This window comes from Mesoplodon mirus, assembly GCF_964341445.2.
Source record: "Mesoplodon mirus genome assembly, chromosome: 1".
Classification (NCBI taxonomy): domain Eukaryota; kingdom Metazoa; phylum Chordata; class Mammalia; order Artiodactyla; family Ziphiidae; genus Mesoplodon; species Mesoplodon mirus.
This window is the reverse complement of record NC_138976.1, coordinates 41,293,854-41,315,972: the sequence shown is the minus strand read 5'-3', so window position 1 is coordinate 41,315,972 and position 22,119 is coordinate 41,293,854. Positions and strand designations below refer to the sequence as shown.

The 22,119-nt window shown below is 46.6% G+C and overlaps 1 protein-coding gene across 2 annotated transcripts in view; it reads left to right on the top strand.

The window, feature by feature from the left end:
• DAPK1 (death associated protein kinase 1) overlaps positions 1-22,119 on the top strand; it is a 216,379-nt gene that overhangs the window by 158,262 nt on the left and 35,998 nt on the right. For both annotated transcript variants that reach the window (XM_082619892.1, XM_082619891.1), the window contains 5 exons: positions 1,281-1,379; positions 2,269-2,466; positions 3,811-4,008; positions 7,939-8,037; positions 16,481-16,558. In XM_082619892.1, coding sequence (XP_082476018.1) covers positions 1,281-1,379; positions 2,269-2,466; positions 3,811-4,008; positions 7,939-8,037; positions 16,481-16,558 — 672 coding nt within the window. The remainder of the gene's footprint in view (positions 1-1,280; positions 1,380-2,268; positions 2,467-3,810; positions 4,009-7,938; positions 8,038-16,480; positions 16,559-22,119) is intronic.

The window sequence follows — 22,119 nt, the reverse complement described above, 5'->3', positions numbered from 1 at the left end:
TCTCTTCCTCTTTGATGTGACTGACAGTGCTGACCTTAACGATCCCTGGCACTAGAAGGGTTAATGAGACAATGCATGTAAAGTAAGGCTTTTGGGGTAAAGATGTTATCAAAATGATTGGTTTAGGAAGATACCTTACTTTCACGTACCCATGTTTCATTCAGTCCACACAGCGGCCCTGTGAATTAATTGCAGGGCTGGGACCTGAACTTAAGATTCCTATTTTCTCATCTGTTATGTATTCCATTATGCAACCCCTCTCTGATTCTACTACTAGTAGACTGATTTGTCATGTTCAGTCAGGGCTGCCACATACAGTTGTATGGATTGTGCACTGCACCATATCTAAGGGAGGACATTCACATTAAAGACATACATTTATTTTTTTTATTTTTCATTATTATTTTTTAAATATTTAAATATTTATTTATTTATTGGCTGCATTGGGTCTTTGTTGCAGCACTTGAGATCTTTCATTGTAGTGCGTGGGCTCTTCGTTGTGGCCCGTGGGCTCTGGAGCATGTGGGCTCTGTAGTTGTGGCTCGCATACTCGGTAGTTACGGCATGCAGGCTTAGTTGCCCCGTGGCATGTGGGATCTTAGTTCCCTGACCAGGGATCAAACCTGCATCCCCTGCATTGGAAGGCAGATTCTTAACCACTGGACCACCAGGGAAGTCCCGACATACATTTATTATAGCAGTTTTCTGTCGGGTGGCAACAAGTATCTCATTCTGTTATGTTTTTAGATCAGTTTATTCTGACAGTTTCATGGCAGATAGAAAAAAATATCTTAAGGAAGTTGCATCTATTACTAATTCATAGAATGTTATTTTATGGGCTAATGGTAATGTTTTTAAAAATCTCTGAGAATGTAAGAAATTACATTCTAAACAGAGACAAAATGAAATCAGAAACTTGCTAATAAATAAAACCCTGTGTTTAAAGAACTTAATATTAAAAAAGGAATTTTGTGTTTTGAAAAAAAATCACCTAGCTGGAAGCGTCAGTATATAAAGAAAATTGAGACCAGCTATCACAAAAAAGGGAATGCACTCTTACTTAGGGAGGGAGGGTTATCACACACAGGATGAGCCAGGTGTGTGGATTTAACGCTAGCTACATAGTGGGTGCCCCACCCCAGGGTCCTTGGCCCAGTCACCAAAGGGACATCTGGCCTGAGAGGGGTAGGTACCACCTCAGGGGAGGATGTGGAGCCAGGCATGGGTGGGAGTGGGATGGCTCCCGGGGGGCTCTGAATCTTTGGCTGTGTCTTTTGCAGTCTGGAGAGACAGCCCTTCATGTGGCAGCTCGCTATGGCCATGCTGATGTGGTTCAGTTACTGTGCAGCTTTGGCTCAAATCCCAACTTCCAGGACAAGGTGGGTCATGGTATGCTGTCCTCACTTCTTTCTGCTTTTTGCATGGGTATACAGGCAGCCAGATGATGTGTTTAGGTCTTACGGAGTTTTATCCAAGTTAGGTTTTCTGCTTAGATTACAGAGGGCAGGGACTCGAACAAAAGCACTAACATTCATTCATTAATCCTCTGGACAACCCTATAATTCTCATTTTACAGATGAGGAAACTGAGGCAGAGAGAGGTTCAGGAACTTGCCCAAGGTAACACAGCTCAACAGTGGTGGAGCCAGTGCTCAAGCCCACACAGTCTGGTTCCAGAGTCTGTGTTCATAACCACTACAGTACAGCAGCCTCTCATAGACAGATACATGTGTCTAATGAGGTTGATCATGAATATGTAGACCTCACGACCAATCATTTTTGTTAAAGCTTGCTTGTCTTGGTCCCTTCTTTGCCGGAGCAGTAATCAATTTATGTGACTCACCTTTATGCTATATACATGACAGGAATCTTGAGGCATCAAGATTGCTAGAAGAGTTCTTGCTCAGAGAAGTGCTGTCCCATGGTTCGTAGTCTCCAATGAAGTAAAGGACAGACAGCACTTTTACAAGACAGATGCTATAAATCCACCCACGCAGAGGCTCTATTGTTCAGAAGAGCTGAGCCATGGTTCCAGTAGGCTCCGCAAAGTCAGTTGTCAGTAAAATGCTGAGAAAGCTGAATTCGAATTAAGGAAAGCCGTCAGACCCATGCCCATTATTTCACATTAACATTTTGCTCCAATAGCTACAAGCTCTTTCAATCTGCTGCCTTGAGTTTGCTGCCAGGTTTGGCCAGGGCTCTCACCATGCCTGTACTTTCTTTCATAGTCTTGCATTCTCCTCCTCTATGTACTTGTCTCCTTGGCCAGGAAGAAGAAACACCCCTGCACTGTGCTGCCTGGCACGGCTATTACTCTGTGGCCAAAGCCCTTTGTGAAGCCAGCTGCAATGTGAACATTAAGAATCGGGAAGGAGAGACCCCCCTCCTGACAGCCTCTGCCAGGGGCTACCACGACATTGTGGAGTGTCTGGCTGAGCACGGAGCCGACCTTAATGCATCCGACAAGGTGCTTAGTGGGTCAATATATCCCACTCGCTGAAAAGTGATCTGGGGGGCTGGAGGGACCACAAGACTTCTCAGTTAGTTGACCTAAAATAACAAACTTGAGTGCAACTAGTTATATTATCCTTTCTCTTCTCCTATCCAAAGATTCTGTGATTCTAGATTCTGTTTAATAATTAATATTCATTTGTGGGGTGTAACAAAATTTATGAATTGGTCAGATGACTCAGGTCTCTATTTTTAGCCTTTTTAGCTTTGCAGCAGGTACAGTGATGATCACAGAGCCCAAGACAAATCCTCATTTAGGACTGAAATTGGCAACACACTATTAATTTGTAGACAGACAAAGAAATAGGTGGTTTATTTACTTCCATCACCTGCTATTTTGTAGAAAAACAATAAACTATTCTTATTTGTTTGGCAGTCTCAATTCCAGGCCAGGTTTTCCTTTTTTAATTAAGCAAATTCAGCATAATCTGTTCTTATTGTGAGCTTGTACTTACAATGAGGCTGTGATGTTGCTATGTATAGTTAGATCTGGCACACTGTGGTTAATTTAGGAACTGCCACTTGTGGAGTATTTTCTGGGTACAGAGAAGTAGTTCTCAAGTGGGGTGACCTTGCCCCCAGGAGACATTGGTAGTGGCTGGAGACATATTTTGGTTGTCACAGCCAGGGTGGGGCATCTAGAAGATAAAGACCAGGGGTGCTGCTGAACAGCCTACAATTCCCAGGACAGGTCCCAATGTCAGTAGTGCTGACACTGAGCAACCCTAGAACAAGTACGTTACAGAGATGTTTCCACACTCTGTCTACCCAGCTCCTAAAACTCGACACGCTTCTTCACCGGGGGTTCTAGAGCAGGTGGAATGAATTCCTGGACTGATGCTTATATACATGACAGCAAGTCGCCTTGCTCTCTCAGTTTCTCCTGGTGTAAAATAAAATAATAAACTTTCTACTTAGGAAGTTAGTAAAGGTTGCTGAGCAAATGTTTTGAAAAGTGTTTTTCAAATGCTTGATAAAACAGGCCACTGGAGTACCAAACATAACTGAAGTCCTATAAATTCAGAGACAAAAAGGAGTGTGGAGTCTTCCTACCCGAATGTACTGGCCAAGCCTAGGTTAATTAAGCTGACGGTCAGCTTGGTCTGTGATTATTCAGAGTGAGATGTATGGGGCCTTGCCCCAACCCCACCAGGAGTAAAGTTCATGGTTTTAATCCTCCTTCAGGCTTTGCAGTAATGGTCCCATTGCCAATTAAACCTGGCCCAGTACAGCTGGAAAGGCAAGCGGCCAGGCCCACGTGCCCAGGCGAAAGCGTTCACGGCCCTGGTGTTTTTTTCAGGACGGACACATAGCTCTGCATCTTGCTGTGAGACGATGTCAGATGGAGGTCATCCAGACTCTCATCAGCCAGGGCTGTTCCGTCGATTTCCAAGACAGGCATGGCAACACCCCCCTCCACGTGGCCTGCAAAGATGGCAACGTGCCGATTGTGGTGGCCCTCTGTGAAGCCAACTGCAATTTGGATCTCTCCAACAAGGTAAAGCTGGAAGGAAGATCCCTGCAGAGTCTGTCTGTGTCTGTCTGTCCACGTGTTTCTGGGTTTGGGCAAGGTTCTCTCCTCATCTTTTCATTGTTCGAAGTCAGTATTGCTTATATGAACCTGTTCATTTTTATAGGGCTCTCCACTTTAAGTATATTTTACATCTGACTTTTGAATAATTTCCTAAACTAACAGAAAATTACATTAATAAGTACTTCCTGCTGAGCCTGGCTTACCATTTATGGGCATCGAGAAAGAGAGAGAGAGAGAGAGAGAGAGAGAACGTGTGTGTACGTGTGTGTGTGCCTACGTGCGCACGCACGCGCATCCCCTCCTGTAGAGGAATCGGAGAACGTGGTACAAATTGGGGCATCTTCCTGGAGCACTAAGTCTTCAGGAAAACACCTAATGAGTTCTGATGTGATTGAAATTCCTAGGGCCAGATTTCTCCAGTTTCCCCCACTGAGAGTTTTATGGTCAAAAGTTCATAACATCTTTTTTGTGCTGAATAAGTTTGGTAAGACCAAGGGGATACTATCATTTGGTGAATGATAAAGAAATAAAAATCCCCATATGCTGACTCCTAGAAATTAGCTAACACCTTCTCTTTTCCCTGAATACCATCTAGATTTTCATTACCAAATATGATAGAACAGTTGGATATTCATGTGGTTTCAGCCCTGTAACTGTATGAAGGGCAAGCACTATTCTGTTACGATTATGTTAAAAACAAAGTCCAAGTAGAATTAATTTTTTAATTGCAGGAAATGTTTGTTTATAAATGGTCGACATGATACCAGCAGAATTTTATTATGATTTGTTTGAGGTAAAAAGAATTAATATTTGAAACAACTGGAAAATGATGCTTCTATCAAAAAAATAGTCCTCTTGCATATTATGTGATTAATTCTAATGGGAATTGAAACTGGTAATCTTCATATTCTGGAAATATGAAAAGACAATATACTAGGTCTTAACCATTAGCTGCTGGTTGCTTTCTTAGTTTATCCTATTCTAACCTTGCCAAGTCAGTTATATAAGTGGCTTAAGGAGGAAACTAAATGTAATATTAAGCAGCATCAAGACCTTGGCTTTCCTTCCAGGAGTCTTTAAATGAGTAAAAAGCAGCTTTAGGAACCTCGTGGCACTCATTTGAATACCTTTGACTTGGCCATTGTACACCGCGACTTTGTGGGTCTCACGCCTTCTTCAGAAGGGTTGGTGTCAGCTTGTTTTCCTGTTCATTTTTTCGCTGTTTATTTTAGGAAAGATGATGGGAGCTGTAGGGGAGCTTAAAAGATGCACAGAAAAGTAAGACAAAGGCATTATTTCTCCAGAAAGCACATCTGGCTTTACATGGTCTCACCCCGGTAACCGGTTGTCAGCGTGGAGGTGGCACAGTGACGGCCCATGTCCCACAGGCAGATTGTCACTCCTTTCCCATGGTGTGTCCTGCCTTTTCCTTACCTGGACTCAATTCCCCCGGAGATAAAAATGGTCATTCAGATCCTACCCCTGTCAGCAGTACGTGACAGGAACTTGTCACTATTTTTGACGCTCATTGCAGTGAAACAGACATGTCTTTGTCTGCATTCTTCTCATGTGAAAATCCAGAGAGTGGCTATTTACTCAGCCACATCAGGAAATACAGGAGAGGAGAGGAACTAGATGATACAGAGTGCACGGCCCTTAACCCTTTCTTCCTTTCTGGATTGGCTCTTCTTATCAGCGAAAGTAGAAAAAGCATGTCGATACACACGTGTGTGTGCACCCACACACACACACAGATGCGCGCACACATCCAGGAGCCTGCAAGAGAATTCCGTGCCTGCCAAGCATTGATGAATGCCCTTCTGTGACAACACTGTGCCAGGCGCAGGTGGGGAGCAGGGGTAGTCAGGGCATGGACAGCAGGGAATGGTTCTTGCCCTCGGGCTGCTTTTGGACAGACACACAGACATTTCAGTATAACAGCATCTCATATTGCAGTCACTGCTGTGATAGAGGTACAGGTGCTCCAGAAACATGGACATCTGGACATTAAAGAAACTGGGAAAAGCTTTTCAGAGGTGATCATTTTAAACGAGTAGGACTTGGACAGATGAAGAAGAGGGGAAAGCCTATTTCAAGAAGAGGAGGGAGGCAGCTAGAAAGGGGCACTGAATCCAGATGGTGAAAGACCTTGAATGTAATGCTAAGGAGTTTGGGTTTTGTTCTGTCAATCATTGGGGGCCATCAAAAGTGTAAACTCTCCTAGTCCATTCTATTCATCACACGTCTCTTCATTGACCTTCTTCCCTTCTATAAAACTATGCATCCTGTAAGCAAGACTATCTTCCTTACACAGAAATCCAAACTCTTCGTCCAGGTCTTCCAAACCTCCTCCTTTCCTTCTCACTTTAACTCTAGGGTATTTGAAAGCTTCGTATCTGCTTTCTAAATCACTCTAGAAGCTAACAGTAAACAAAACATAAATATGCACATACATTGCAGCGTTATTTATAATCGCAAGAAATGGAACCACCTAAGTGTCCATCCTCAGCAGGCTGGCTAAATGAGTTATGATATAGCCGTATATTGAATGTTATTCAGGTATCTGAAAGCATGTAATAGATTTCCTTATAGACATGAAAAATTATTCACAACCTATTGTTAGGTGAAAAAAGCAAGGGACAGAATAGAAGGTGGAGTGTGATTAATGTCTTGGCTTTTCAGATTATTTCTCTCCATTTATGGATTCGTAGAGAAAAGCCTGGAAGGTTTGAGTAGGGCTAGTTCTGAGTAGGGGAACTTGGGGGAGGGGGAGAGGGAAGGAGACTTCATTTTTCTACCATATATCCTTCTGTGTTGTTTGGATATTCTACCTGAGCGTGTGTTAACTTTCTAACAGAAACCTGTATTGCACATAAACAGCATAAAGCAGAGATACCCAGACTTGCTCAGTTCATAACTTCCATAGTGTCTTAGTGATCTTTTTCATGGCTCCCCCAGAGCAAAAGAAATACCTAAAGTTCTGTTTGTTAAGTCGTTCAATCCAAACAACCTAGTATGTATGTCCTAACAACTTAGTAGCTGTGGGAATAAATGATCCACATAAATTGAAAGAAAACTATTTTTATTTCATTCTTATTTAACTCCAGTTGTATATTAATGACATGCGTATGCTTGTTGGGCACCTCATAACTCCTCAAACCTTGGACTCAGAGTGGACCCCACCACCCTATATCCTGTTCTACGTGGATTTTCTCAAGATATTTGCCTCTTATCACAGCAGCGACCAACCCCCTGCCGTGCATACATGACGTCATCGAAAGGAAGGCAGTACCAGCTACTTTGAGACTTTGAACTACCTGGAGCTAGTAGTTTCCCTGGTGTCTGAACCTGCTGGTTCCATCAAAAATTTAAAATGTTCCTCAGTGCCCCATGAATTCACTGTAGTGCCTCCAGATGCCTTGGGTTTGGGAACCCATAGGCATAAAAAATGGTGGGTATGGCCTTGGAATTTCACCTCATTAGAGTGTCTTCAGTGGCTGTGCTTCCATGCCTTTTTCCTTTGCTGTATCTAAATTTGAACTGTGGTGCAGATCTATCCGGAACTTTGGGGCCCTTGAGCCCTGACTCATGCCTCCTTTCTGCTGGCGCAGCAGGAGACTTAATTTAGTTATCTTATGATAAGCCTCCCACTCTTTCATCCTTTTAAGTTTTATTTTAAAGTTACTCTTTTAACTGAGAAATACTTGAAAATGTTTTGCTCGGCTTGCCTCCCCAAGGAGATGGCAAGTTTCTGGAGAAGGGAGACCTCGCCTCCTATTTCTTCTTGGAGGATCCCAGATCCCTACACAATGATGGCCCTGTGAGGTCACTCCATAAATGTCAACCTCAGCAGCAGCCGTGAGGACTTTCCTGGGTCTTTCTTGTCTCTTCCAGTATGGACGGACGCCTCTGCACCTTGCAGCCAACAACGGGATTCTGGATGTAGTCCGCTACCTCTGTCTGACAGGCGCCAACGTGGAGGCGCTGACTTCGGTGAGTAGCCCTCTGGCAGGAGAAAGCAGTTGCAAACCCCTCAGGCCTCGAGGGCACAAGGGGAAAGGTATTGCTTGGCAACTGCACTCCAGAGCAGACAGGCTGCCGTTAAGCTTCAGCTCCTCCGCTGCAGTTACGTAAACATTTGCCCACACAAACCCGGGGTAAGATCCGATAATGCCTCATCCTCTTCTTCCACCAGGCCTGCACTGCCAGGAACACCTGCTGTTTCCCACTGGCCTTTTCGTTTCCTGTGTTACACAACAGGCCTTTGTGTTTTCTGTTAGGTTGTGTGTTTATCTTTTCTAAACATGCCCTCTCCTTTCAGGGAGGGAGGAGGAAGGGCCCCCAGCGTGGGGGGAACAGGTGACAAGAGCTGTTCTTTTTTAAAAAGTCCAGCTTTGCTCTTAGGCCCACAACATTTTTTTTTTTTTTTTTTTTTTTTTTTTGCAGTACGCAGGCCTCTCACTGTTGTGGCCTCTCCCGTTGCAGAGCACAGGCTCCGGACGCGCAAGCTCAGCAGCCATGGCTCACGGGCCCAGCCGCTCCGGGGCATGTGGGATCTTCCCGGACCGGGGCACGAACCCGTGTCCCCTGCATTTGCAGGCGGACTCTCAACCACTGCGCCACCAGGGAAGCCCACAACATATTTTAAAATGAGATTTCTTTAAATCTCATTTCTTTTAAGTGTCTCACTCTCGACATTCCCCATTCCAGACCTGGTACCTCCCTGCAGAAGAAACCCTTTGATTCACATTTCAAGAAATACCAAAGAGGAAAAATATGTCCGCTAAGAGATAAGATTGTTGTTTTACTGCTGCAGTGAAACGTTATCATTTGAGTTGTCTCTGGCCCAACAGTGGATTGGTTGCTCATGTGGGAGATTCCTAAAACTCACTAGAACTTTGCTGACATAAAGTGTTTCTCTAAGGAGACCCATCGGAGTCTTGAAATATGGTGGCCAACCTTGGGAAAATCAGGGCTCTGAGGCTGGAGAGTCATACAGGTGTTGGCAAACTGTGGACCACAGGCCAAATTCAGCCTGCTGCCTGCTTCTTTTAATAAAGTTTTACTGGGACACAGCCACGCCCATTGTTTACACATTGTCTGTGCCCACTTTCACTCTACAAGGGCAGACAGCAATTGCAACAGAGACACTATGGTCCTCAGAGCCCCAAATATCTGCTACCTGGCCCTTGACAGAAAATGGGTACTGGCTCTTGGCCTAGGACATTTCCTCCCTGGCTGCGCTAATGTGACAGGGATGTGATTCCCTCCCCACAAGCAGTGGGTCTGTTCTCTGCAGTGTTGAGCCCCGAGTTGGGCTCTTCTGCAGGCCCAGTGCTTACCAGCGCTCTACCTGGGATTGTCCCTTCTTAGGGCACCTCCTCACCCATCACAAACCCACCTACCGCCGTGCAATGACCCGACGAGCCATTATCAAACCCTGACCATCCATGCCTTGGCACTCGGTCCAGCTACTCCACGATAGAGCATTGATGTACATTTTGATGGGGAGAAGTATTTTTTTGTTACAGATGTGGCCTCATAAAAAGTAAATTGTCGGGCTTCCGTGGTGGTGCAGTGGTTGAGAGTCCGCCTGCCGATGCAGGGGACACGGGTTCGTGCCCCGGTCCGGGAAGATCCCACATGCCGCGGAGCGGCTGGGCCTGTGAGCCATGGCTGCTGAGCCTGCGCGTCCGGAGCCTGTGCTCCGCAACGGGAAAGGCCACAACAGTGAGAGGCCCACGTACCGCAAAAAAGAAAAAAAAAAAAAAAGTAAACTGTCGAGAACGGCTGTGAAGATGCCAGCAGCTGCTCCTGCCCACCCGGCAGTGTGGGCCGGGACCTCTCAAATGTGTGACCTTCGGCCTCTGCTGGGTCCTTAGGCTGCCCCCTGACCACTGTGAGCCCGCGGTCATCTCCCCTTGCCTTTGGCGTCCCCCCAAGAGGCCCTCGGGGATAACTCTGCTCCCCACCCTTCCCAGCTCACTGCAGGCGCTCCTCCCTGGTCCCTACGAGTCCACCACGGGGCCTCAGTCATTTATTCATTCAGCAGATACTGAGCATACACTGTGCACCAGGCACAGAACAGCGAACACAGAGGGGCCAAGTCAGGCAAGCGGCCCCTCCCTCTGGAAACTTCTAGTCTAATGGGAGAGAGTCAGGGGCTTCCCTGGTGGCACAGTGGTTGAGAGTCCGCCTGCTGATGCAGGGGACGCGGGTTCGTGCCCCGGTCCGGGAAGATCCCACATGCTGCGGGGCGGCTGGGCCCATGAGCCATGGCCGCTGGGCCTGCGCGTCCGGAGCCTGTGCTCCGCAACGGGAGAGGCCACAGCAGTGAGAGGCCTGTGTACCGCAAAAAATAATAATAATAATAAAATAAAATAATGGGAGAGAGTCAGACCCAAGGGTCACAGCAGTAAGTATACAGCTACTAGATGGGACCCGTGAGAATTAAGAGCCAGAGTCCCCAGGGACGTTTCCAGGGGTGTCAGGAGCACTCCACAGAGAGAGTGGAGAGAGAAGGAAGGGCCCAGGCCGGCGGAGCTGGAAGGACAGTGAGCTGGAGCGCAGCCCGGACTGGCCCGGCCAAGGTGGGGCTTGGTGGGGCTGGATGTGCATGGCCCCCCAGCGGGCATGGTGGAGACGGGGGTATCCTAGGGTGGGGAAGCCACGTGGGCTCCACGCAGGGTGCAGGTCATCACAGAGGTGCCATGCTGCGGGCTGAGGCCGGCTCCGTGGAAGGACAGCTTGCTGCCTGTGCTGTACTAGACTTTCTAGTAGCCGCATCTGACGAGGAAAAAGAAACAGAGGAAATTAATTTCACTAATACATTTTAATATGTTAAAAGGAACATATAAAGTAATGTATTTTGCCCAATAACGTGCAAAATATTATCATTTTGACTTGTAATCAGTATTTATAAATTATTGAGATACTTCTAGTTCTATGATTGAAGTCTTGGAAATCTGGGTACGTTTTATACCCACAGCACATCTTAGCTCGGCCACATTTCCAGCCCCGCGGAGCCGCGTGTGGGCTGGGCTGCCGCCTATTTGGACGGCACAGCCCCGCCCTCTTTGTGGGCCAGCTTTTCCCCTCTGCCTGCCTGCAGGGTTCTTCCCATCGGGCACCACCTCCCTGGACCCTACAGCGCCTCCAGCTGTTACCCTCCCTCTCCCTGTCTGTCCTCAGCCGGGATAACTGAGAAGAGTCTTCTGAAGGTCCGGTCCTCTTTTTCCTTCCCTCCAACCCCTCCTCCGCCCGCCACAGTGTGTCCTCAACTCCCGGAATTCCCTCGACTCTGCAGAAGCCCCAGTCACCTCGCCTTCAAAATTTTTTTATTGTAAAATAAAACAGATTTTTTTTGAGGAAAGGACATGAGCAAAAGTAAAACTTGGTGGATTTGACAAACACCTTTGTAACCCCACTAAGGTCAAGAGGTAGAATTTTCGAGGCCACCCCAGAAACCCCCGGTGGCCTGTCCCAGCTGCAGCTCACCCCTGCCCCCGCCCCCAGTGGAAGCCCCACTCTGACTTTTGTTGTACTATAATCACTTCCTTCCTTACCTTTCTTTGTTGTCTTTCTCACCTAAGCGCCAGCAGTTATGTCTAGTTATCTCTCCAGGACATGGCACTTCCTTGACAGTCTCTCCAGCCTTGGATAAGAAAATCCTACTTGCCCCTGCTTCCCCTCCCGTCTCTGCTGCCCTCCTCCAGCTCCAAGTCTTCTTGCTGCTGTTCCACCCAACCTGGCCAGCTGCCCTCCCGCTCTCTGCCCCCTGTTCCTCTCACCAGCCCCAGGGCTGCAGCTGCACCTGAGAACTCAGGTCCACATCCGGGTCTCCGGCCCCACTTGTCCCCTGAGCACTGCGCTGGGACCCAGCCTGGTGGACACCACCTCTGGAAGGCCCCCCGCCTCCACGCTGCATCCTCGCCCTCCGGGTCTGCTCTCCTCCCTCAGTGTCTGCCCTTTGCAAAAGCCTTCTGCGTACATCCAATCGTCTGGTCCAGGAAATGTGGATGCTCTCTTCCCTGGCATCACGCTGGTGGCCACATCCTGGATTCTTCTCGAACTCACAGCTCTTCGTCCTCTGCCTCCACTTGGTTAAAATCTCACTGTGTATTTCCCCCAGGACCAGCTCTGCCTCGGAACTGGTCCCTCATCTGTAGCCTCATGGCCCTCCTGACAGTTCTGACCCAGCACCACATTTATCATTCTGGAAAAGCCGGTCTGCAGTGGGCTCCAGTTGCAAATCATCCCGGGGCTCCGTTGCCTTCAGGATGTGCCCTCCATGGCCTGGTCCCTGCCCACTGCCCACCTCACTCTTCACCTTGCACCCCCTTGGCTATACCAAACTGAGTGGGACTATTTGCAGGTCCTGGGACCTCGCTCATTCCCACCTCATCCAGTTGGCATATGCTGTTCCTTCCCTCTGGAACCTTCTCTGTTTCCAGCCCCACCCCTTGTACATAGTGCCCCCACGTACACACACATAACCCTGCCATGAGGCAATAAGACATGCTTCTGCCTTCACAGGGAGAGCCTTTCAGTGCCTAGTAGGCACCCAGGCACATAGTAGTGTGTGATGTTGGTGTCAGGAAGATTCCAGAATACTAACTCCTTGTCATCTTCCAGTATTCAAGTAGAGCCCCAGGACACCTCCTCTTTCCCAGTCCTCTTCAGTGGGTGTGATTTGCCCCCTTTCTTGCTCTGTTGGAATTGACCGCTGATTCTCCCATGAGGCTGTGAGCCCTTGGCCATGATCATGTGTAACTTGTCCTGGTCTCCTAACTGGTGTCCTGCTCCCATCCTGCCCTGTCCAGTCTGTTCCTCACACAGCAGCCTGCCTGACCCTGTGCAGACATACGTCAGATCATGTCCCTCATCTGTTCAGACCTTCCTTCAGGGTAAAAGTCCTTGTGATGGGGATGTCCCTAAAGATCCACATTGCCTCCCTGTCCCCATCTCTTCCTCCTCCTCCTCCCCTTGCTCCACCTGCACCAGTCACATGAGCTTCCTTGATATTCTTCAAACATGAGAGTCATCCTGCTGCCTCAGGGCCTTTGCACTTGCTGTTCTTTGCAAGACTTCCTCAGGTATCCAAATGTCTTGCTCACTCACCTCCTTCAGGTTTTGACTCAAATATAACCTTCTCGGGCTTCCCTGGTGGCGCAGTGGTTGAGAGTCCACCTGCCGATGCAGGGGACGCAGGTTCGTGCCCCGGTCCGGGAGGATCCCACGTGCCATGGAACAGCTAGGGCCGTGAGCCATGGCCGCTGAGCCTGTGCATCCGGAGCCTGTGCTCCGCAACGGGAGAGGCCACAGCGGTGAGAGGCCCGCGTACCAGAAAAAAAAAAAAATTATATATATATATATATATGTATGTATGTGTATATATATATATATATATGTATGTGTATATATATATGTATATATATATGTATGTGTATATATGTATATATATATGTATGTGTATGTATATATATATATGTATGTGTATGTATATATATATATATGTATGTGTATGTATATATATATGTATGTATGTGTATATATATATATATGTATGTGTATATATATATATATGTATGTGTATGTATATATATATATGTATGTATGTGTATATATATATATGTGTGTGTATGTGTATATATATATATATATATGTATGTATGTGTATGTATATATATATGTATGTATGTGTATATATATATATATGTGTGTGTATGTGTATATATATATATATATGTATGTGTATATATGTGTATATATATGTATGTGTATATATATATATGTATGTGTATGTATATATATATATATATATATGTATGTGTATATGTATATATATATATATATGTGTATGTGTATATATATATGTATGTATATATATAAAACCTTCCCAGTGAGACCTCCCAGACCACTGTGTGTGACAAGCAGGGCAGTGAGTGCTAGGATCGCTCGTGGGCCAGCTGCAGAGCTGGCACCTTGCTTAGGGGTGTATGGTAGCACAGGGCCAGAATGAAGAGCTCCAGCTCCTACCCTTCTCCCTCTTGGACAGAAAGTCAGGGAGTTTTGGGACACTCTCAGCTCTTTGTTTTTTTTTGATGATTACTGCTCCTTGCTTTTTCTGTGCCTGGTACTTTGTTGGTTCTTTCCATTTGGTTTTCTCTAACCTGCTCAAGAACCTATGCAGTCGGTGTCATTTCTCATGCTGTAGATGAAGAAACCCAGGCTTCAGGAGGCCGAGTGACTGACCAGACAGATGGGGAGGGGCAGAATCCGGACTTAAACCTGGGTTCTTCTCACTCCAAAGTTCAAACTCTTTCTCCTACACTGGCAGACATTGCGTTTGGAAGCCCAAACAGTGTCCTTTAGAGCAACATGTTTTGCAGACTGTGAAGTGCTGTGTAAACGTAAGGAATTGTTACTGATGGCTGTTTTCCTGACATTTGAGAGACTTAACAGTGGAGAGTAACTCTGCCAGTGAACATCCTCTGTCTGTGTGCTATGCAGATCTGAGGTCTTCAAGAGAAATTCATGGCCAGTCACACCAGAGGACAGAAACTTTAAGTCGAAGCTCAGATTTCTTCCAACTAAGGCAACAGTCCCCAAACTTTGCTGCACAATAGAATCACCTGGGAGGGCTTTCGAACCCTAATGTCCAGATTGCACCCCAGAGAGGTAGAAGCAGAGCATACGGGTGGGAGCCCGGCAGCAGGAGTTCTTAAAGACTCTGGTGATTCCAATGTGCTGTGAGATTTGGGAACTAAGGCCTGTTCTTATCATGTCAGGAAGGATCTAGACAGTTTGGCATGCATCCCTGGTTTGGATGTGGTGTCTGAAAAATTACCTAATTCACCCCAAAGCAAACTAGAAGCTTTCGTCTGCCCATTGGAGCCATTTCAGCGCTTGAGGAGGGGCAAAGAGAGGCGGGTGGCATGACTATAAAGCACGCCTCCTCCGGAGTGCCCACCTGAGCTTCGACCACAGCCTACGGCTGTGGTTCTCAGCTGGGCAGTTTCACCCCCCAGGGGATGTTTGGCAATGTCCAGAAACACAGGGGTGTCACAACTGGTGAAAGGGGGATGCTACTGGTGTCTAGTGATGGAGGCCAAGGTGATGCAAGCCATCCCACAGCGCACGGGACAGCCTTCCACAGCAGAGAATCAGCCTGGCCAAAATGTCACTATTGCTGAGGCTGAGAAAAGCTGATCTGACGGCAGGGATTGTGACCTGGGTTGAGAGATTGGCAGGTGTGCTGTCAGTCAGATCCGGGCATTCCCCCAGCCTCACCAGGGAATAGAACTTTAACTGTCACTGGTGAACACTGAGAGATGGGCCAAAGGCCCCTTAGTCTTCTTATTTAAAAAAATATTGCTTTTATTTCTTTTGAAGTTGCCTCTCATATTTTCTACTTTTTTTTTTTTTTTTTTCTTTTGCGGTACGCGGGCCTCTCACTGTTGTGGCCTCTCCCGTTGGGAGCACAGGCTCCGGACGCGCAGGCTCAGTGGCCGTGGCTCACGGACCCAGCCGCTCTGCGGCATGTGGGATCTTCCCGGACCGGGGCACGAACCCGTGTCCCCTGCGTCGGCAGGCAGACTCTCAACCACTGCGCCACCAGGGAAGCCCTCATCTTTTCTACTTTTAAATTTGTAATAATTCCTAAAACTGCAGCAGAAAGATCCCTCAGCCTCCGTTCCCTCCTTGGTAGTGCGTGAACAGCCGGCGTTACTGCCACCCTGGAGTGGCTCTGAGGTTACTGCACACGGCGCACTGAGATTATTAGGAGTCGCTCAATAAATGTTAGCCATCATCGTGCATGTTCACGGCCTGGAAACAGAAAGGAATTCATTCAGTGTGAAACTGCAGCCCTGTGAAAATTCTCTAATTAAAAAGCAAACACCAAAGTGCTGTGGACCCTTATTTCCTCCTTTTATGTTCACCGAAAATCTTCAGATAAAAATTGTAAAACTCTGCCTTTTCTTTGAAACGCACAGTAATTACCAGTAACTAGCTTGATATGATATGCAGATTGTCCATGGAAGGATTTTAAGACGTTAGCTTCCACTAACTAGAATTTGCCAGCAAATGGCAGTCTTTATCGTTGGCCTAACTGAAGAGAGGGGGTTCAGGACGCAGGGTAATCTGCCCGCTAACAAGGTGCCTGGTTTGATTAAAGCCTGTGGGCCTGAGACTTCTCGCCATTGGCCCTCAAAGCACCGATGCACGTTGTTTTCTACTTCTTATCTTCCTTTTTTGGACAATCAAGTGAAATAAGGATCCCACAGAAAGGGAAATAATCCAGGACATGGTCTTTTGTCCACCTTATTTGCTTCTGATGCCTGTTACACTGTTTCTGCCTCAGATGGCAGTACTGGTGTATGGAACACACAGCTCTCTGGCGTGAAGGAAAATACTAATCGTTTTTCTCCAACAGGATGGAAAGACAGCAGAAGATCTTGCTAAATCGGAACAGCATGAACAGATAGCAGGTCTCCTCACAAGACTCCGAAAGGTGAGAAATTGTGGTCTGAAGTGCTCTGTTTTTATGTGAAAGATTCTGTTTTTTCCCTTGTAAACTATGAGGATGAACAAAAGAGGCTTTGGACACACAAGTGGTACCAAAAGGCACTGGTCCTGTGCTGTGGTTTGCATATCGATTTGCATGAACACATTGGCTGCCTCTCTGATTTCTTCTGTATTGAGACGTGGAAATCATTGGCCTCTTTGCAGTCGCTATGCCTGGTTTCCCTCCTCCTACCCGCTTTGTAATACCTGCCCCCTCCCCACTGTGAAGTAGAGGGGAAATGAGAAAGCTGACTCTGCTTCTTTCCTTCTTAATGTTTCGAGCTCCAAGATATCACTTGTGCTCCAGTTTATCAAACACTGTTGCTCTAAGGTTTGAGGAAACATGACAAAAATTAGTAAATGCAGGTGTACCTTTCCAGCCCACATCATAGCAGTATGTACTGAGAGACTTCAAAATAGTCACACCCTTTAAGCTAGGGATTCCATGTCTGTGACTCTATCCTGAAGAAATGGAAGAAACGCAGAGAAAAAAAGTTCTATGCACAAAGATGTCCATTGCAGTATTATTTATAATACAGTAATAAAAATTGGAAACATTGAAGTCTAGTAAATTGACAGACATATAAAAGAGAGTGGTTTGGGGCCGTTAAAATGTTTTTGAAGAGGTTTTAGTAACAGGAGTTTATTGCTTAGGATGTTCCTGGGCTTCAAAGCAGAAGATAAATTATGTGCACATTGTAATCTCAGCTATGTCTTTTTAAAATGCATGGAAAGAAAAGGGTAACAGTGGTGACTTTGGATTTTGCTTTTTTAATTAACACTCTTCTTTAAACATTACTGTATTTTTTTCAAATTTCCTATAATAATCATGTAATAATTTTTCAAAAAACAAACTTTATAAAAATAAAAAAAAATTACTCAGTTAAGTGCTCATTGAAAGGTATTGTCCACAATAAGCTTGGGGTATCCTACAAAGATCCTGCCATATAAATGGAAAAGTGCCCGGGGGAGGGATTATAATGTCTTATAATCACAGTAACTTTCACAGCTACTGAAAGTTTGAATTTTCATAGTGGTCCCCTGGTCTCCTGGCCCTGGTTGAGGGGGCAGTGAGAAGGGACACATACATAGGTTGGAATGATTTCTTCCCCAGTGCTCGGAGTTGACCTGGGGAAGATAATTCATTTTCACACCTTTGTGCTTTGGATCCTGTGAACTGATAAACACTGAGATCCCCCAGGCCACTGCAGGGGTTCAGTCTCCCCTTTGATCTAGAGGTTCTAGAAAGAGATCCCTCCTTATTCACACGTTCTTACAGGAAAGACTTAAATTAACTCTGGGCTTCGAATTCTCCTACTCTGTACCACCACGGACTGTCTCATTGTGAGGGAGAATTTGAACTAGAAAAACAAGAGAAAACTTTTTGTTTACAGGCAAAACAAGGGGGGGTGCAGGGGAGCCTATGAGTCTGTCAGCAAATCAATAATGAATTTTCACATAAAACCTCCTAATCTTAAAATTCACTTTATTTGAAGCTATATTCAGCCAAATGAAGCACAACTTCAGGCCACCGGTTTGCAACCTCTGACTTTTGCTGGATTTTATAGTAGGGAGCCCCACATTTGAGTGTGTGTGGAGTCTTACGTTCATAGACAAACTGTCACAATATAAGAGCTGTTTTAAGTTGATTCCCCATTATATTATTCATCCATAGTGGAAAGAAACTGAAACAAAATCTGGCCTTTCCACAGGCTGGATGAGCACACATTTTTACAGTTAATTATTTAGCCTCTAGTATGGTCCACTGGTAGAAAGAAACACTTTATTAGGCTTAACACCTTAGCAGGTATATAAACATGCTGAGTCAGGTATTCTCAGGTTTCCCAAATTCCACAGACTGAGATTTTAACCCACCTGCCACTCCCGGCGCCATCGTCCTGATCTGAGCCCCAGCATTGTCCTTGCAGGTGTTTTGTGGGCTCAGCTGGCACACGGGGAGCCCCCTCACAAGTGTAGCACTCTGGACAATCCCATTGCCACATACTTTCTTGGAGTGCTGTTCACCATCTCAGAAACTCTTGTTATACAGCAGTGACCCAGGGGAAGGTGCAGTCTATTCATCTTTAAGCAAAAATCAACTGCAAACCACGATCTCCAGTGGTCTGAGGGTCACCCTTGGCCGAGGGGCGAGGTTTTTCCTTGGACTGTGCTGTGTTTTACTGCCCATCTACCCCTTAGGAAGATCCCTCCTTTTATTTAAAAACAGATTGCTACGCTGGGTGCAAACCCAGATGTCTATTATGGCAGGTTGGAAACAAGGGATAAATGCCCAGAAAAAAGACAGGAAGGAGAGCACCCAACACGATAGCTGAGGTTGGGTGGATTGGATGGGTGTAATATGTTTCGACTACTTTTATAATTAGGAATATATATAGGAGGTGCAGCTCCTCGCATCTCAGGGAACGGTGGCTGTTTCCAGACCAGAATTTTGAATTCCGGGTGGTGTGTGTTCTTGCTTGGTCCCAGTTTGGCTTTCCCTTTTTTTTCTCTTCCATTAATTTGCACTTTGTTTTTTTGTGTGTCTAGATTTTTTTTAAGAGGAAATATTACAACGTTTAGTATTTTACCATTATCCTGTGGTTTTTGTAAGGAGACAAAGAAAGTCATTTCAATGCCTGTGAATATAGTACATCATCCCTGTTAGAGCCCAAAATCTACCTAAAGGTTCCCCTCTCATCTTTGCTTTGAGAGACAAAATTTGGGGTAAAGGCTGAGAGCACAGACTCAGGAGTCCCCACTCTGCCACCTAGCTGGATGAACTAGCCAACTGTTTAACGGCCCTGGGCCTCACTTTCCCTGTTTGTTAAATGGGCTGAATATAGTGCTACTCACGGGATGGTGATGAGGGTCGGATGGGTGATGTAAATGATGTCCTTAGAGCAGTGCCTGCACACAGTAAGCACCATGTGTTTGCCACAGTCGGCATCCTTGCTTGCATCCTGTGGACCACTCTCTGAGTCCTGGGGAAACATGGAGGTTTCTGTGGAGGCTCCTCTTGTGACCCCCCCAACCAGGAGCAGATGGTGGGGCGTCAGCAATGGCAAATGTGGCAGGGTACACTTGAGAGTCATTTTTAGTAACAGCCACCATTTACTCCTCGGTATGTGTGGCAGCACTGTAATTTTACATGCCTGAGATGGGGATGTTCCTGCAGGAAACCTGGACTCCACAAGGTTGAGCAACGTACTAATTAGTGCAGAGCAGAGATCCAGACCAAAACAGAAATATCTGCTTTCAGGGCTCGATCAGGGGCTCAGGGCTTCTTCGATGCTGATTCCTCGCCAGCCAGGGATGGTCCTTTCCCCCAGTGAGCTCACGTGCTTTGTGGCAGGCATGGGTCGCCTTCCGCTGGGTCACCCAGAGCCCCATTCCCTTCAGCAGAGTTTTCCCCAACTCTGTGTTCAGTGAGACATGTGTTTTCGCTTGCCTTTGTCATTCCCTCAAACGGCTCTAGGCCTCAGCTTTCTGAGTCACCAGAAAGGGAGGAGTTGGCTGCCAAGCATTTCTAACCACCCTCTGTCTTTTTTTTTTTTTTAATAAATCCCAAAATAAATAACTGCTTGGGATTTGGGGATACCCAGCACTGGACCCTGATTCTTGAAAATGATCGCGATATCCCAGTGCCTCCCTGGAGAATGCATCGCAGAGGACTTGTGGGCGGTTGCCTCAAGGAGCAGGCTCTACTTGCTCCTTGAGAAGCCAAGAGAAAGCCAAGAAAGTACATTTATGTGCAATCATAACCTGGATCATCTGCAGAAAGAGACTGTCCACAACCCGGTACAATGGATGAGGGGAACGGGAAGAGGGTAATTTATACTTAGGGGCATCTTATCACCATTTCCTTTCAATGTCATTGTCTCCTCCGTATTTGCCAGTGTTTCTCACCAGAGTGTTATCAGCTGCAGCATTTTGGGTGGGTGGAACTTCCTGTCCTTGGAGGACATGAGGACCCCCAAGCGTCTAATGTCTAAGGTATTCCCTCCCCCATTCATTGTGGAAACCAAAAAAACTGCCTCTACACCTTTCCTAACACCCCTTAGGGTGTTGCCACCCTCAGTCCTACCCACCCCACGTGAATCCTAAGCACAGTCATGGGGAGAAGTCTGCATCTGGGACAGCAGGGAGGTTGGCCTTAAATTGCTTTGCTATGCCATTTGGTTTCTAAGGGCCAAATTAACAACAGAAGTGTTCCCTGTGTTTTCACCTTTAATCAGTTGGCAAGTCTAGGAATGTTTGTTTGGTTTTTTCAGGAGTTTATTAATTAATTTATTTATTTTTGCTGTGTTGGGTCTTCGTTTCTGTGCGAGGGCTTTCTCTAGTTGCAGCGAGTGGGGGCTACTCTTCATCGCGGTGCACGGGCCTCTCACTATCGCGGCCTCACTTGTTGAGGAGCACAGGCTCCAGACGTGCAGGCTCAGTAGTTGTGGCTCACGGGCTTAGTTGCTCCGCAGCGTGTGGGATCTTCCCAGACCAGGGCTCAAACTCGTGTCCCCGGCATTAGCAGGCAGATTCTCAACCACTGCGCCACCAGGGAAGCCCCTAGGAACGTATTTTAAAACATTTGTTAGGGGTAAGCCATGGAGCTTTCTCTTCTGGAAATAGAACCAAAGTCATCTTGTTCTTCTGCCTGATCCAGGTGTTGGTACGTCCCAGAGTTTCATCTGTTCACTCTTAACCCCCTCCCAGTGGGTAGTGTCATCTTTGCCTTTGACTTCAACTGTTGACACGTACTGAGGACTTCCCAACCCTCCCTCCATCCCTCATCTCCTTCTAGAAGCCCACACCTGCGTGTCCATAGATTTTTTTTTTTTTTTTTGGCTGTATTGGGTCTTCGTTGCTGCGTGTGGGCTTTCTCTAGTTGCGGTGAGTGGGGGCTACTCTTTGTTGTGGTGCACGAGCTTCTCATTGCTGTGGCTTCTCTTGTTGTGGAGCACGGGCTCTAGGCGTGCAGGCTTCAGTAGTTGTGGCTCGCAGGCCCTAGAGCACAGTCTTAGTACTTGTGGCACGTGGGCTTAGTTGCTCTGCGGCATGTGGGATCTTCCTGGACCAGGGCTTGAACCCGTGTCCCCTGCATTGGCAGGTGGGTTCTTAACCACTGCGCCACCAGGGAAGCCCATGTCCATAGATCTTCTGATCTCCATCTGATGATTCACAAACCTGATGTGTTTAAAAGTCTATTCTTCATCTTCCTCTCTAGTCTGTTCTTCCCTAGTGAATGCATGACTCTTTCCAATCACGGAAATCAGAAATTTGGAAAAAAAAGAAAAGTCACCATGTTGACCAGCTCGGGACAGCAGAGGGTGGGCCGGAGGAAAATGAGAGAAGATTTTGATCCTTTGAGCAGGGGGCTGACTTCGGGGAAGTGAGACCCTTGCAGCCAGCACATCTGGGCAGGTGTGGGGAGAGGGCGGCCGAGCTGGGGCTTGTGAGGTTAGGAAGAACGCAGTGCATCTTCGTCTCTGATCCAGTTCAACAGGAGATGATTTG